This window comes from Rhopilema esculentum, chromosome 8, assembly GCF_057945365.1.
Source record: "Rhopilema esculentum isolate cy_ngs chromosome 8, ASM5794536v1, whole genome shotgun sequence".
Lineage (NCBI taxonomy): Eukaryota > Metazoa > Cnidaria > Scyphozoa > Rhizostomeae > Rhizostomatidae > Rhopilema > Rhopilema esculentum.
In genome coordinates this window covers 7,347,027-7,364,197 of record NC_142822.1, presented here as the reverse complement: position 1 = coordinate 7,364,197, position 17,171 = coordinate 7,347,027, and the positions used below count along the sequence as shown (strand labels likewise).

The 17,171-nt window shown below is 38.0% G+C and overlaps 1 protein-coding gene across 1 annotated transcript; it reads left to right on the top strand.

Annotated features, from left to right (window-relative positions):
- Positions 1-287: 287 nt before the first annotated feature.
- LOC135694365 (ammonium transporter Rh type A) lies at positions 288-17,031 on the top strand. The gene is made up of 9 exons (XM_065213061.2): positions 288-573; positions 2,722-2,920; positions 5,379-5,677; positions 5,907-6,073; positions 7,097-7,234; positions 10,509-10,642; positions 11,553-11,704; positions 12,418-12,491; positions 14,782-17,031. Exons 1-9 carry the CDS (start codon positions 399-401, stop codon positions 14,866-14,868), a joined length of 1,425 nt encoding a protein of 474 aa, XP_065069133.2. The 5' UTR covers positions 288-398; the 3' UTR covers positions 14,869-17,031.
- The last annotated feature ends 140 nt before the right edge of the window (positions 17,032-17,171 follow it).

The window sequence follows — 17,171 nt, the reverse complement described above, 5'->3', positions numbered from 1 at the left end:
AGAATGAAACCAATCTTTTCGTTATTCATCCATCATTTGTATTTTAAGGGTATTGCTTGGAATAAATGCTGTATTTAGATTTAAATGATATTTTTGCCCATGAATCTATTTGGAAAAATAACGAGCTCAACGGCCATTTGGCAACGCCCTATGTTTCTCCACACCCTACTATACAACCACCTGGCTCTGATATAGTACAGTACTTTGTCAACAGAGTCTTTGTCAACGGAATCTGCAAGCAGGCTATTTGCTTGCGGTAGTGTTGCCCCCGTCTGTGACACAAGTTATCTTGTGTATTCAGCAAACGAAGTGGTGTCTTGTCAGCGTATTGTCATATGTGCAAGTGGCGCGCTCCAGACTTTGCACGATTGCAGTGGATCTTCGAGAACATTTAAGACATGGACGTCAGGATAGCTGCATGGAAGGGAAAGCGTTTCTCCCTGCTTCTTTTTATTACTCAGATTATCCTGCTCATCTTGTTTGCAGCATTTGGTAGCTATGCACCATACGAGGACCCCACCATCAACAGTCGTGTGAGCGGTAGTGGAAACAGCATCCCATATTTCTATCCAAGTAAGTGCCAATTTCTCGTCTCGTCCGCCAGTAATTTGTCTTTACTTTGGTCAGCCTTTTAGGGGAAAGGCTGGATACTAGGTAGGTGTATTGAACATTGTGGTGTAATGTTTCAAAGCAATATTGGAAAATATTCTGAGTAACGGTCCTGACTGTTATTTGAAGAATACTACGCAGTCAGTGATTTCAATCAGTGATTTCAATCAGTGATTTGTCTTGTTGCCCATTAACTTCATCAATTCAAAGCAACGAGACAGGGGGTCACGAAGAAACAAGCATCCGATTTCAAAGGGATAGTCGATTGATAAAATAGCAGCGAACTTTTTTGTCAAGGCAGACAGGAAAGTAATGCATAGAATAACATTGCATTAGTTAAGGGGGGGGGGTCACTAAAAGGGCACCACCGCGTGCTGCAGATGCAGGAAGAGCTTCGGAACATGGGTGAGGGGCGAAGCGCCAAATAAAAAAGGAAAATAATAGAAACATAAAGAATACTGTTCAAGTTTGCGAGGGCAAGAGGCAAGGCAGCCGTCTCCCACCGCGCCCCCATGCTCCGGTGTCTATGTTGAGCTGCAGACAAGTACTTCACCACTCTTTGATTGCAGGTGAGGCAAAGAGACCAGAGAGACTATTTTATAAAAATACACTTGACGTTACCGACAAAATTTCAATGTGCTAGAATTAATCCCGTTTACAAGGTGTAAAACAGAGAAACTAAAGGACATTTATCATGTTAAGCCTTGGAAACAAGTTCTGTCACGTTGAATTTGTACCAAATGCTCTTCCTGGCAAGTTGGTCCAAATTCAAAAATCCTTAAAAAAGGAAAACCTATTCCTATGACGTCGTCATTGAAGAACTCTGTGTCTTCTCAATGACATTTCGGAGGAAAAGATATTCTTAGAAGTACAGTGGAATCTCCTTTTTAAATGTTCTTTGTTTTCATTGAAAGACATAGACGCATGATCTCCGTTTGCGGTCCACCAAAGTAAGATGTTTTGTTGAGCAAAAATTTAGACTGTCAAACCTTGCAAACAAGCAGCGAAGAACGACCTGCTTTTGGTGTTCTCTACGAATAACTTACGGTTTTGTTTGTTTTCAATTTTATCTTCTATCTTCGACTACATTCTACCTAATACACAGAATACCCCCTGTCGTGCATTAATTGTCTCAGTGTACTTGAATAATTCAACGAAATTCGTAGCTCAAGCGTGTGCCAAGTGTGAAATTATTGACGGGGGTCCATAATGAAGCTTATCAGAAAAAAAACAAAAATGAAAGAATTATAACAATTTTTTTTCAAGGTTATATCTTCCTGCACTATACCCGTCCAATGTCTTTTTGCAGTTAAATATGTTAACGTGCCTAAGTTTCTTACCTTACACCCGTAAAGTGTACCAAAGTGTGACATCATCAAAATCTATTTTTAGAATACCGCAAATCCTCGAATTAGCATCCTGGGGACTTATTTATTTTTGATACTTTTTGATGGGGGATTATTAATTTTTTGATATCTTTGGATGGGGGCTTATTCGAGGGGGGGATCTTAGAAGACATTTTTAAAAGACCTCGTTTATTTTTGTATGAATTTCTTTACCAAAGTATGAATTATTGTGGTAATTCAATAAAACGCTTAAGGCAACCTCAGATGGCAAAAAATCATCAAATTGAGGTGTTCCAATTCGAGGATTCACGATAGCAGTGGGGGCTTATTGACAATTTGTAGTTCTAGGGTGGGTGCTTATACGAAGGGGGGGGCAATTTGAGGATTTACGGTGTTTTAATTTCTACCGCATAACCTCAAATCACGCCACGAACAACATCACAAACGAAATTTTAAGAAAATTTTTCGCGGATTACGAAATTCTGGCTCTTCTCGATGGAATTTCCCACTCTTTCCTGACGCGGATTTTCTCAAAAATGATACACGAAATACGGAATTGTTAGATTTAAAAAGTCATATGAACTCGTAGAATTCCTCATCTGTTGTCTTGTAAAAAACGACCTGGTCCCATCTTGGTTCTTCTAGTCAGTAGCATTTATCAATTATTTTGGGCCATGGAACTTTGGCCAGAAACGACCAGAGCAGCAGATTTCACTCCCTCCCTGAAGACCCCCTTATAACGCTATTTGTAATTTTATTATTTCAGTGTTCCAGGATATCCATGTGATGATATTCGTTGGTTTCGGCTTCCTGATGACGTTTTTGAGGAAATATGGCTATGGCTCTGTTGGTTACAATCTATTCATTGCTGCTCTGGTCATCCAATGGGCAACACTCGTCAATGCATGGATGGGAAACTGGTTCGAAGGGTCGTATTCTGGTCATTTCAAAGTCGATATCAAAATGTAAGTGAGCTGTTGGGTAACTCCTTTCATGGCGCCATTTTCACATACAGAGTTCAGTACAAAACGCCCTTTAACTCTTTTCATTATATCACAGCTAAAACATAACGAGATTACATGTCCCTTTGCGCTTATATATACTTCAATTGCGTCCTACTCTCGACTGCGCTCTCTCTCATAGCTTTTTCGTTCAAACCCAACCTCGAACTTCTTCTCAACATGTGTTTTTCTATAATTCCGAGGACCTTTGGGAAGGTCTTCAATATACGATGTAGGTGAAAAAATGCTAAAATTGAATATTGTGGGAGTCTTGAGATTTCTTTAAGAAACGGGTATAAGAAATTAGCAATCGAGAATTCCTACAGCGTAACAAGCCTGTTGAGCAGTTATATATGTTCAAACTTTGTATGTACAAAATTGCATTCCTTACCCCTCCTTTTGTATGTACAAACTTTGCATACCCATATTTAAACGTGCCCCTACTCTCAAGTTCCTAATTGTAAGGGGGGTCTAATAAGGAAGGGGTTGGCTTTTTTTAAAAGAAACCCTAAAATGGGGGGAGCCATAATAGATTGAGATGCTTAGATTTTCCGAAATTATGTATAAATACATAATGAGTGGGTGTTAATAAATGGAAATGGGTATGCATAATTTCTGAAAAGAGGAGTTTACCCCCCCCCCCCCCTCTACAATTAGGAACGTGAAAGTACACGGTTTTGCACCACCATCCCTATTTTAGAACTCCATTTGCCTACAGAATTGATAGCTGTATACAAACGAGTGGCTACAGGGAATCAAGGGCTGCTGTTCTATATTATCATTCCATGAGACTGATTAATCTTGCTTGCTCCTTGTAATCAGTAAAATCTTTAAGCCTGAAGCAAACATTTAAAAAGGGAGCATAAGAACCACTGGATAAGTTTTTATATCCCTCCCCTTTAGCATTGTGGCTGGCGCCGCCACTGTAGCCCACGTTATAACCTTTTCCCAGCACGGACAACTTGGTTGCGATGCTTCTCAATAACTCAAGCAAAGAGGACGAGGACCATATGTCTGTGGTTTGACTGGGAACTATCGATCTGGCGTGCTGGGTGTTTGCGCTTGATCCCCGGCGGGCTCAGCCAGTTGGTCCAATTTATATCATGTGTGTTCCTGACAGTAGAAACTGGACCTTAATCTCTGATTCTGGGTTGCATAAAATGTACCCAGAATGTTTGCTTTTTTCAAAACCATTTTCAATTTTTTTACCACCAAAAGATTGCTTTTACCTTATTATGTGATTTTGCCAAATTTGAGCAGGTGTTTTGAAACCAGTTCATGTAAGAACCGTTCTATTTTTTAAATTTATGCATATAGGCATATTGAAATGCAGAATTAACAAAATTTGGTTTTAACAACAATCCCTTATGATTCTTGATATAAATCAATATAGTAAGACAGCTGTAAAACTATAAATACATCATATTGCTTACTTCGCAACATTGTATTCAATGTTTTTTATGAAGAAATGAAAACGTTTTATCCCTGCAATGAGTACAAACTAGCAAAGACTTAAGCAAAGACATTAAATCTCTTATCTAGGATTAGAACAATAAACAAGACTAGATGCTACTGCAAAATTTGTTGTACATCAAATTACTTTAAACTTAGAAGAAGTTTCAATCACGTGACTGAAGATTGAAGCATTCGACTCGTTTGATTTTTATACAGTTTATTTCAATGGCTTGAGTTTTTTGTGCTCAGGATTTCTCGTGTTATTTATTTTTAATCGCTGGATAAATTTCTTGACAAAGTGTGGTTACGTAGATAAAATTAATTGGGTCGAATTCATCTTGTTTAAGGACCTGGGAACGCGTCTATCACCTGATTATAGTGTCGGATGTGCCAAAGATTCGTTTTGAATAGCATACCCCCAGTTATAGCTTTGTTGACCAATATTTTCAAATTTAAACATATCAAGATAAACATATAAACATGAATTCTAATAAAAAATATTACGCAATGTTTTTGTTTTGAAAATTTTAATCCATATAATTTTAATCCATATTAAAATAATAATCTGTTTTTACAGTTTTTACTGTAAACCAACCACATATCATAGAGAATTATCATAAATTACCTTTGCAAAGTGCAAAATCAGACAAACCTGGCCAAAATATAGTGAGTCAAAAGCTGAGTTTTGCTAATGAATTATTGTTAAGACAAGCCTGTATCACCCATCCCTGTATTGTTGTTAATGGGGAAATAACCTGTGCTTTTGTTGCCATATACCAGCATATATATTACACACAATGTGATTGATTGACAGAAGTACTTCATAATATTCATTCCGGTTATGTCATAAATATCTAAATATTCGAAAAATCTTTCTTTACGACACCATCATATTGGAACTCAATTGCTTCTTTTATTGGAGCCACTCGAACAACTGCATCTTTGAAGACTTTTCTTTTCTATTTAGGCTGATAACCTCAGACTTCGCAGCAGCGGCAGTGTTGATATCGTTTGGGGCAGTCCTTGGCAAAGTGTCTCGCTTTCAACTTCTAATAATTGGTTTGATGGAGGTGGTCTTCTATGCTTTGAACGAAAAACTTCTTTCTCATAAATTTCATGTAACAGATGTTGGTGGTTCAATGGTTATTCATGCCTTTGGTGCTTATTTCGGCCTCGCTGTCTCCAGAATAATTCACAATGACGAATTGGCAAAAGAGAACACGAAAGAAGGCGCCTCCTATGATTCAGATTTATTTGCCATGATAGGTAAATTTGATTCTATTCATAACCTGAGTTATAAGACCGGCTCTAGAAATAACCTTCAGATCACTGCAATAAAGGCGTGACCGCACGAGGTGTGGCAATAATTGATGAAAGAGACTCCTGCATTAAAAAACGCTTTTAACTCCCATTTTCCACTTTAAACTACAAGTATAAAACCATTTTTCAAAACAAGGCAGACAGACGATGTATTCGACACTATCTTTTATTTCAGGGACTCTCTTTCTCTGGCTATTTTGGCCTAGTTTTAATGGTGGTTTGCTTGGACCAGGCACGCAGCAAAATCGTGCAATCATCAATACCTACTTCTCTTTGTCCGCTGCTGTCATCATGACCTTTATTTTGTCTCCTCTTTTGAACAAGGAAAACAAAATTAGTATGGTAAGTTGCTTTAATATACAGGGAAGCATTATTATTAACACGAATCAAAGTTCTTATGGTCTGAGTCAGGGGTAGGCAACCTACGGCCCGCGGGCCATAATCCGGCCCGGGAAGGGAATTTTTGTGGCCCGCGAGATGAAAAGTATCATATTATATCTTTTTGGTTGGCAACTGGCAAGCAAGACTCTATGAGGATCCAGGGCCTAAAGGTCAGTTTTTGAAAGCTATGGTACGGGAATGTACTTCTATTGTTCATTTGTTTATATTTTTGAATATTCTTAAAATTGTTAAAAACTAGGTGTTAATGGAAACATTGTTTTGTGTAGTTTCTAGGCAGTTCATAAAAGAAATTCTTTACCTGAAGTTCAAATTTCTTGCATTCCTTAATATCAATTTTTGTCACCTCTCGCTGGCATGCTTATGTAAAGAATTTTCTTCGTTTGACAAATTTTGCAAACAAGGCCATATTTCAAACAAACCTAATTTTTTTTATAAAAATCTATTGTAGCTTTTCCCTAAAAATTAATACACTCTTCTAGAAGTAAGTGTTTCCGAATTTCACTTCAAGATTCAACTTTCCGATGTGCTCTGCTCTTCAAATTTTTATAATCATCCAATCCCAAAAAATCATAATTAGTTATTTAAGTTATTTGTAGTATTAAACATTCATTCAGTAACTTGTGTTCCCTTAGTTTAACGATAAATCATTCGGATCAAGTCTTAAGTTCATCAAAGTGCTATCTTTCTCCCAGCTTAAGCCTTAGAACCTAAGCAAGTGTCTTTCAACGTTATGGAAAAATCCCTCAATGTTGGATCTGGTGACAGGGATGGAATAGCGTTATTGTGACTTCGTTCGCACTGCAAGTAAAGAATTTAATGGTGATAGAAACGGGTGATGATCACTGAGTCAATAGCAAGGTCTTTTGAAAGCTCGAACTAATCAAATTTTTTTGTCTTATGAAATATCTGCCTTGCTCAGTATATTCCTAGATCAAACAGTTAAAGGCATTTTTCAAACTTCAGGTCCATGTGCAGAACGCCTCTCTTGCTGGTGGGGTTGCGGTTGGTACAATGGCTGACCTCGTACTGAATCCTTGGGGAGCCTTGTTGGTTGGTATGATAGCAGGAGCTTTGAGCACTTGCGGATATGCGTTTCTTACGGTAAGCTTATTGGCAAATGGAAGAAAATGAACTGTTCACTTTCCTTGAAAATAAAAATTTTTCAATTATCTATTTCCAAGTAATATGATATAGAATTACTTGCAGCAAGCGTTAATGCACAGGGTACAGCCACGTAGCTGCAGGGGGCACGGGGGGCTGTGCCCCCCCAAATGAAAATTTTGACAACGACTTGCCCCCTCTGGCTACATTCTTCCGAATGATATTTTGAAGATTTGGCGTAATTATAATTCCATGAGCTTAATTTAGTCCAAATAAATATGTCTGTTATATGACTGTTTTCTTGTTTTGAAGCCTGCCCTCCTCAGGTATGGTTCTTGCTCGAGTTTGCCCCCTAGCCGACATCTACAGCTACGTGGTTGACAGGGTATCTTGTGTTGCACAAAAAGCTATCCAGCTAAATTGGAAGACTTAAAGGAGAAATTGCCAGCTTCTAGGTATTTCCAGTCAACATCAAGGATTTATGCTTTCCATACCCTAAGTTATTACTCCATTGAAATACACGAAAATTTCTAACTCTACAATTATTCGGGGTGATATCAGATTTAATCCTGGCTGCTAAACTTACTTAAACATGTGTTCAGGGGCGTAGCGTTAGGGGTAGGGGAGTGTACAACCCCCAACTTTCAGAGAACTCGTCGGTAGAGTTGAATTTATAACAAAATACTAATGTAACAAAATAATTCTGTCGGTAAAATTGGTTTTGCATCTCTTACGCCCCCTCCCCCTCTGCGAGAATGGTTACGCAACGCCACTGCATGCGTTCAATAGACTCTGCTGCGCTAATGTTTTGTCGCCCATCGAACCCCCAGTGGCGAAGCTAGCGGTCATGCTGGTCATGCTGAGCATGACTAAAAATTTTCAGAGCTAAAGACATTTATTATAATGATTAAAACTTTTCTTTATTGAAAAAGTACCCTCAAAACTCCATTCGTCCAGTTGATTCTTATTATTTCACTGCCCTTCCCTACCTTGGTCCCTTGTGGTTAGTCATGCTCATTCTGGAGAGCATGACCTGCCATAGGGTTTCTTTCCTCAGAGAGCCCAACCGCTCCTGTGAGTCGGCTGAGTTTCAATGACTTTTCAGTTGGTATCCCTGCGGTAAGTCATGCTCATTTGGAATAGCATGACCTCGTCATTATAATCATAAACCTAGCACTGATTTGATTGGCTGAATTCTATCTTGCGCATGCTATCTTGGCCCGTTTTGGACCCCAAGTCATGCTCATTTTTTTCAGCATGACCGACCTAAATCTCCCATACATGAAGTATCTAAGGTCTACTTGTGAGCTGAGAAACATTGCTGCAAGGGAGTGGGGAAATTCAATCGAAGCTATTTCCGAGAGATATATTGTTTATTAACTGCTACAGGGATCACTTGCGTGTGGCTGAGCAAGGTAATTGTAAACCAAAATTGTGATTGAAAACCAAAGACCGACCCTTATCGATGGAGAATCCTACCATTACGTTGCTGATCATACCATAACTTGCTGCTGATGGACGAACTTGTACCCTGAAACTTGCCTGTGTATTCAGTATTTCACCAAAACCTCTCTTGCTCATGGAATTGTACTCTTGAAAATTTCCTGTTTTGTCAAAATCACACAATAACCTGTTGCTGATGGATGGAATTTTACATGATGGATGGAATTTGCCTGTCCATTCCATCTGGTTTATTCAATATTACAACCTTACTTGTTGCTGAGAGGGACGAAATTGTACTTTGAAAACTTGCCTGTTTATTCAATATTTCACCAAGACCTGTTGTTGATAGAAAGAATTGTTCTCTTAAGAATTTCTTGTTTAGTCAATATTACAACATAACTTGTTGTGTATAAAATAAAATTCAAATTGCATCTTGCAATTTGCCTGTTATTTAATATTACACCATAACTTGTTGCTGATAAATGAAATGGTACCCTGAAATTTGCCTGCATTCAATATTACACCAGCTCTTTTTTTGATAAATGAAATTGTACTCTTATATTTCCTTGTTTATTCAATATTACACCATAACTTTTGTTGATAAATGAAATTGTACCCTTAAATTTGCTTGTTTATTCAATATTACTCTATAACTTTTGTTAATACATGTATGTAATTTGCATTGTACCCTATGCAATGCAAATGTATTGTACCCTGTAATTTGCCTGTTATTCAATATTACACCATGACTTGATGCTGATAATGAAATTGCACTTTGGAACTTGCCTGTTATTGGATATTTGACTATAATTTGCTGATGGATAGAATTTAGAAATGATTTTTAATCACACTATATATGTAGCTTCCACACAGCCAACCTTCTCAGTGCAGTTTGATTTCCCCAGGGCTTTCAGTTGCCAGGAAAACTATGGGGTTTCTTAAACATGGAAGACCAAAGTTATAGGAAAGCCCTTGATGTTGGGCTTGGACTTAACTTGTTGATGTTTATGGCATGTTACACCTTAAATACAGGGGTCAAAACTTTTTGTATATGCTAAACAGTACTATCCTTGATACATTTGTTTTAGATTAATTAAGTAATGTAAAAATTAAGCTTATAAAATTGAAGCTAAGTATAAAATTCTGAACCAAGAAACAAGCATCCCACAATTCCCTGCATCATAAACAAGGGAGGGCCTACCTATCACTGAGGGCTTATCTTGCCTAATTCATCTTAATTCAGAAACATCATCAAAAGTGTCAATAATTAATAGTAAGAGAGTGGATATTTTTTAACCCCTTGCTGATTTATCAAAAGTTTAGATTTTGAAAAATATTTGTAGATATAATACTCTCTCATCTGCAATGTTTTTCCAGTATGATCAGTAGTGTTTGTTGGGGGTTTTCAAATGCACAATTTTTCAAAAACATTGTCCCAAAGATATTTCCAAAACACAACATTGGAGAATGGGGTGGAAAGAACATTTAGATGTTGAAGTCCTTGACATCATTGATTGCGATCTAAACAAGAGCTATTTGATTCAATATACTAAAAAGGGCGTTACCCCCCTTTTCCGAGCATCTATAGGGTGTGGTTGTGTGTAATTTTCCTGGGGGCATAGCCCCCAGACCCCCATCCCCTTTCTGTCCCATACAAAGCATGACCATTGACTTAAGGCCAGCTTCGCCACTGCAGTTTGATGGGGTTCCGAACCCCATCAAACTGTTGAATTGTTTATAGTATTCCCAGGCAACCAAAAAAGACTGTTGTGATTGCTCAGCCAAAGCACTTGATTTGTATATTAAAATCCCTCTCCTTGGTCCTTTTTAGCCTTTGTTAAACCGGAAATTGAGGATTCATGACACGTGTGGAGTGCACAACCTTCATGGAATGCCTGCAATTGTTGCAGCTATTGGTGGTGCCATTGCAGCTGCATGTGCCGATGAAAAGGCATATGGAAAAGAGTAAGTGCAATTCTAAGTTCCGTGTGTTGATTGGTCCTCAGACCATGCCCCAAATGTGATTATCCTCTTCACACTATTGTCTCCTCTGTTACCGAGGATTTTCCTTTACTTCTACCTGAATCATTTTTGTTGAAAGTGAACTGTTGAATACGTTTTTAATAAATGTTTATGAGTCTGATGATGTCTTAAATTTTAAAACAAGGTTCACTGATTACATCATTTTGAAAGACTTTTTATTGGGCCTATACAAGATATGTTGCAGTAACCCTTCCATGGTCTTTTGTCCAGTTCTTCTTAGATGATTAAAAAGGCAACAAAGGCCTTCTTTTTCACTGAGAGTTAAGATTACATAGCAAGAACTGATAAAAAACAAGAAAGACATGCAGTTTCATATCTCAATCGTTAAGATAAGAAGCCATTGCACGCGTTGCTAATAAACAACAACAACAACGTTCCCAATGCAACCAGTTTTATAATTGTTGTTGTTGCTGCTAAGTTGCCTTATTCTCCGACCGGAATTACGGTTAAGTTGTCTCCAAAGCCGGTTATTTATTTAGGGCGGTAATTTATTCAGGGCGGTTTTTTATTCAGGGAGGTAATTTATTCCGGGCAGTTGTTTATTCAGGGCTGTTATTTATCAGGGCAGCTATTTATTAAGGGCGGTTATTAATTCAGGGCGGTTTTTTATTCAGGGCGGTTAATTATTCAGGGCGGTTATTTATTCAGGGCGGTTATTTATTCAGGGCGGTTATTTATTCTGGGCAGCTATTAATTCAGGGCAGTTATTAATTCAGGGCAGTTATTTTACGACCAGTTGGCACACCCGCTTTTCTATTCTTATGATAGTGCTACTGGCATCAAATCGTACCTTTCCAGACACTTTTTGCAAATATTATCTTATTGTTTGCAGCCTGTATTCAATATGGCCGTCACGTTCTAATGTGCCATCAACAAACACAACGGCGGCTGTCAAAGGACGTTCTGCTAGTACTCAAGCCGGGTACCAGTTGTTTGCTTTGATCGCAACATTTGCAATTGCCAGTGTAGGTGGCATCATAACTGGTGAGTTTATTTTAAAGTTTTTGTATCTACATATGCTTTATTTTAAGGTATTTTATTTTCGGAAGTATTTGTCACTGTGAGGTAATTTGATGCAAGATGGTGACCTGTCGCATGCTCTAAGATATGGTTTAAAGCGTTCTCGTGCAAACTTAACCGCCGATAGTTGCGTGCCGTTCCATATACGGAACAATATGGAACGGCACGCAATCGTTCCTCTGTGAACTGGGCATTTGACTTTTGCAGTTTGGACATAGCTACACCTGGGTTCGCTGTGGGTTTGTTTGACCCGATTTTGGGTGGTGGGTTTGACCTACCCAGGTTAGCGTTACCATATTGCATTGTGAAAACAAACCTAGAGCGATCCTACGTCACAACATCTCTTGACGCAAGTGGATCATTTAAGCAATCAGTAAACAGAATTGAAGTGAAGTTCCATATCTTTCCTGCTCCAGGGGTGGCACCTTTAGTTCAGTTTTTAAATTTTGCTGGTATGAAGTTTTGTGTCTTTTGAAAAATTTTCTGATGCCTTATAGGACCTTTTACTCTGGCCTTCAATTGCGTTAATTTTATGACGCGGCGTTAAGAGGCTAATTTCCAGGTGCCGATACTTACCGCAGTTTTGCCGGGCATTTGCCCATATTTATAGAATATTTTTATATGAATCTAAAGTAAAATGAAGCGGAAATAATCATTATTCACGAATTCTGTCGCAGGCTTCGCCATTGCATTTGCAGACCAGTTAACAGAAGAACAGTATTATGACGATGCTTCGTATTGGGAAGTTCCTGTAAGTATTTCCTCGTTTTTAGCTACCCGAATAACGCCTATGTGGTCTTAGCCCCCAGGGACGGATTCAGCGGGGGGCGTAGGGGGTGCGACAACCCCCAATAATTCTGTGTTCTTCGGTAAATTTTGCTTCCATTCGGTAAAAATCATTTTCTGGTAGTCAGAAGTAACAAAATAACGTCAATATTTTACTTTTTTATCTTCTTATCTTCTTTATCTTAAAGTTAAAAACCGAATTTTGAAAATGGGTATTTCCATCATTTTCCAGTGACCGGAACGGTGTGATGCCGAAATTCAATTAGTGTCTAACACTCCTAATTATTATTACTTAAATCCGTCCCTGTCCATCCCAGCTGTCCATATTTTGCCATATGATTATCAATCATGTTTATGCAAATGGTACATGGTTTGATGTAAATCTTTTACTTGCCCCCCTCCTAAGTCTATTGTTAATCACAAGTTAAAGCGGTTAAAATTTTACAACATTATTGCATTCACGAGGTAGCCGTTTCAGAACAGACTGAACTGAAATGTTTTATTAAAGTGATGTAAACTTTAGGAGATGCCTCTCTGAGTTTTATCGGGACAGTGACTTTGTCCCAACTAACCCGTTTGGGAGATTGTGTCCCCATCAGAAAAAAGTCTATTCAATTTTTTTGGCATACATGGTCCTTGTATCTACTTAGTGATGTTGGATTGATTGTGTTAACCAGTATGGTCTGTTAAGTCAAAATCTTGCAACAATCGTGCAAAATATGATATCAGCATAAAAACGTTAGAGCTTATGCAGTTTAAGGTGTAGAATATGAAACAAAACAGACCAAAGTTGAAAAATTCCTCTAAGAGCTATTTTTAGAACATTGAACTTGGTCTCAGTCCTCAAAATAAAAAAAGTCACTACCATGGATTGGTAACACTTCCTTACGATTTGAAAGTCAGATTAAACAAGACATCACAAAATGTTTCATGCTATGAATCCTCGTATTGTTTAAAGTACTAGTAGAGCTCTTCCGTCATTTTAAAAGGACTGCGTTCCTACCATCCAAAAAATTTATACAAATTTACGTGACAGTGCTAATATATAAAAAGTAAAACCATGCAAACTGATTTTGATGTCGTATTCTCTGAGCAGTGTCAGACGAAAAGCTTCAGTATTGTAGAAGAGTGTGTTTGCTTTTTTCAATTGTTTTGTATTTGACCTCATCTCGAGATTTTTATGCTTGGAATTGCATGGAATAAAACAGAGAGGTTGCGACGTGAAGAGTTTTTGATTACAGGGACCCTAACACCTAGGGTCCGTTACCACTGATCTGTGCTATGATTTAGCATTTTGTTATTCTTTAAAAATAGCATTTTCCAAAGAATGCATTTTTCAGGGATTTCGTAGCATCAAATGTTTATTTTTTTTCCTTCGGTGGCAGCCAGATACTGCCTCGGATTACTACTTAAGGCCATACTTAGATGATTTTTCCAAGGTTGGAAGATCCGATTTTCCGTTTTGCGTCTACTTAAATCTCCATGTTTTCAGTTGTTGGCTGTTTATTTGTTCTGTCTTATTTTGATTATTAACTGCTTTGTAGCCTTGATATTACAAAGAACTACTTAATCTATATCCAATTTTGAGGGAAATGCTCGAGGCACATCAGATTGGGATAGTGCCCTCAAACTTCCCGTAATTTTTCCACTAGTTGCCCCCAGGGGTGATTCTAACGTGGTTTTGTTATCCTTTTCTGATATTGTAGTTTTGTTTTGTGGTGTTGTGATTTCAATATTGTAGTGTTGTAAAAAAATCGACCATCTGGAATAATTTTTCGCAGAATGTAGGAATCGTCGTTCCGCTCAAGTTTTCCTTTAGTCAAGGCTTTTTTTAAACCAGTGGTTCTCACATCCTTGTTGTCGCACTTGCTCTTGTCAAAGTAGAATTATAAAACTTAATAAAAAAGTTACCAGCACTTGAATTTGTGGTGTTGTAAATTTTTCTTAGAATAACACCTGCTTGCCCCCCTACGACTTGCGGTTCTTGCTCGAGATTGCCCCCGTGGCTGATATCTACAGCTACATGTTTGATTCAATCAAGAAAGAAACAGGTAAACAGAACAGGACTAACAGTGCACTTACTTGAAATGTGATGCACTCCGTAGCTGTCCTACCAAAAGGTGGAAATACCTCAGAGTATGTTTAAGAGTCATTTAGAATTGAGTTTGGAAGTCTTTATTAAGATATCAATCCAAGAACTTTTCTCAACTTTATCGCGATATGGACGTTTTAAGAAAGTAATATTTTCATTCAAGGTCGAAGCAAGAGAGGAGCAAGAGCAAGAGCAAGAGAGGTTAATGAAAAGTGTTCCTCCCGAAAATGAAGATGAGGATGCAGTTTAAATAGACCCGGTTTAGTTCAATTTATGCCAAGCTATTAAGCCTAGAAAGTATCGATCTCTCTGCTTGCTAAGTGAGTAGCCTACAAAAATGTATGCCCAATATAGTTCGTTGTAGGTTGTGGGATACTATTCCAAGTTTTTGGACCTGTGTACAAGAAAATTTGTTTGGTATGTTCTAATTTTAGTCTTTGTACATGGAGACTCTTGCTGTTCCTCATGTTGTATTTTGATATGACAGACCTTTTTATGAACTTATTTTGTAGGCCTTCAGGACAAAGCTGATTGTCAATTTTGTAGTTCATTACCGCCTGGTCAAAGGTCATCAGTTGATTTACTTTCAGGGAGTTCTTATTCCAGGCATCCTTTACTCTCGCAGACTCTATCAGATCGAATGCTCTGTTCTGATATTTTTGCAGAGTGCTTAGCTAAGTATCAGAGAGGGCTCCTCGTACCACATTGGCAAGTGGCTTTCAACATGATACATATCAAGCAGTTGAGATTGTGGTTAGATGTTTTTTAGTTTCCTGAGTGATGATTGGCTGCTAGCTAATTTACCTTCGACTAATTTGTATTGTTCATTCCAGATTAGCTTATCATCTACAGCAAGTCCTAGATATTTCGTTTTATGAACCTGTTTTATTCTAGTACCATCCAAATAAAATGGTGGCAACTCTGGCAGTTTGCTCTGTCTTCAGGGACTAGGAATTTTAGGCATTCGTCAAAGTCATTCAGATACACGTTGAACAGCAATGGGCCTAGATAGGATTCCTGGGGTATTACACATGTAACTGTCCGGGAATTTGACTTTTGACCGTTTAACGAACTGGTGTCGGTTACTAAGATATGATCTTAACCACTCTACCTCGGTGCTGTCAATTCCATATATTTTAGATTTCTGATAAGTATTTCATGATCTACCATGCCAAACGCTTTTATTGATCTAGAAGGAGCGCGAAATTGACATCGTTCTTGTCTATTAGAGAGGTGATGGTCGAATGCAGATGACGATAGGCAAATTGGCTCATTTACTTTCTATTTGAAAGAAGGAAGTCAGTCCTTTTAAATAGCTTAGCCAAAATGGATAGAACGGAAATAGGCCTGTTATTATTTTCTCATTTCGAGCTCCAGATTTGAAAATTGGCGTAATTTTTGCAATAAATTTCGTAGAATCTTTCATTAGATTAGCAGGAATACCATCTGGACCGGGTGCTTTACCATTCTTTAGCATATTTAGAGAGTTGAGCATTGTTTCCTCACTCATTATTTTGAAAGAAAATTTTTTATCAGCATTACTTCTATTTTATTTGCAAGTTTTGGGCCTACACTAACAAACATTTTGGTGGATTAAAAGAAATTAGAATCGCTTTTTACTTTCCCTCTTGAAAGCAAGGCTGCCGAAAGTCTCGTTTCTCCTGCCACTCCTATTCTTCAGTAGCCAGTTTCAGTTGCGGTTCAGAAGTACCAAATCTCCACAGCTGCTATTGTTTCGTCGTCTTCTGGGAGGGGTATCCCCTGTTTTTTCAGCCATTTTGTAACTCTCCCCTCCTTGTTTTGTGCCATGATAAGAAAGCCTGGGCGATTTTCGTAGCTATTGGATAAAACTATTCCGTACCTGTCGATTTTTATTCGGTGAATAGCACAAACAGCTGATTTTTCGTCTTCCGATCACCCGAGAGCGAACCCATGGTGTGATTCATTTCTTTGGAAAGGATTCGCCATGAACTTGGATGCGTGCACTATCTGTAGTCTGATGTATGCATTTAGCATTAGCCCAGTACTGTTCAAACCCAACTGCAGATTCAGAACCAGTTTCATGCCCGGATTTACAACCAGATTTACGACTATCTTCAATACTGGACATTCAAATTCACTTTTTACGATCACGACTAGAATCACAACTACGATGCAACATGTTTTAGTTTTTAATGATCTGCACAGCCAATGTGTTATCATGATCTATGGTAAAACAACCAATTAACCCAACCAATTAACTTCTTCATGTTCAAAATGTTTCTAAATAAACAAAATATCATGTAATCGAACATACATTTTGTAACAAACTTCCTTTTGAACATATTTCAATTAGCTATACGTAGATTTTTTATTAATAATGATCCAAAAGTTAAATTGTTTTGCTGAAACATAAACACTTCTCTTTTGCCAACGTTGTTTCTGTGGCTTTGGCTAACAATGCTTTGATCGTAGCGTTGGCTTCCTCTGTTCAGCTTCTAATAATAATGATAAATCCTTATCTGCCACTAGCAAATGGACGGCTTTATCCCTTCCAAACATTCGTACCAGTGT

Bases quoted from the DNA above. Each gene is read 5' to 3' on its own strand.
- LOC135694365 (XM_065213061.2), top strand. From the start codon at position 399: ATGGACGTCAGGATAGCTGCATGGAAGGGAAAGCGTTTCTCCCTGCTT. The intron at 574-2,721 runs GTAAGTGCCAAT...TTATTATTTCAG, and splicing joins CATCCCATATTTCTATCCAA to TGTTCCAGGATATCCATGTG. The intron at 11,705-12,417 runs GTGAGTTTATTT...ATTCTGTCGCAG, and splicing joins TGTAGGTGGCATCATAACTG to GCTTCGCCATTGCATTTGCA.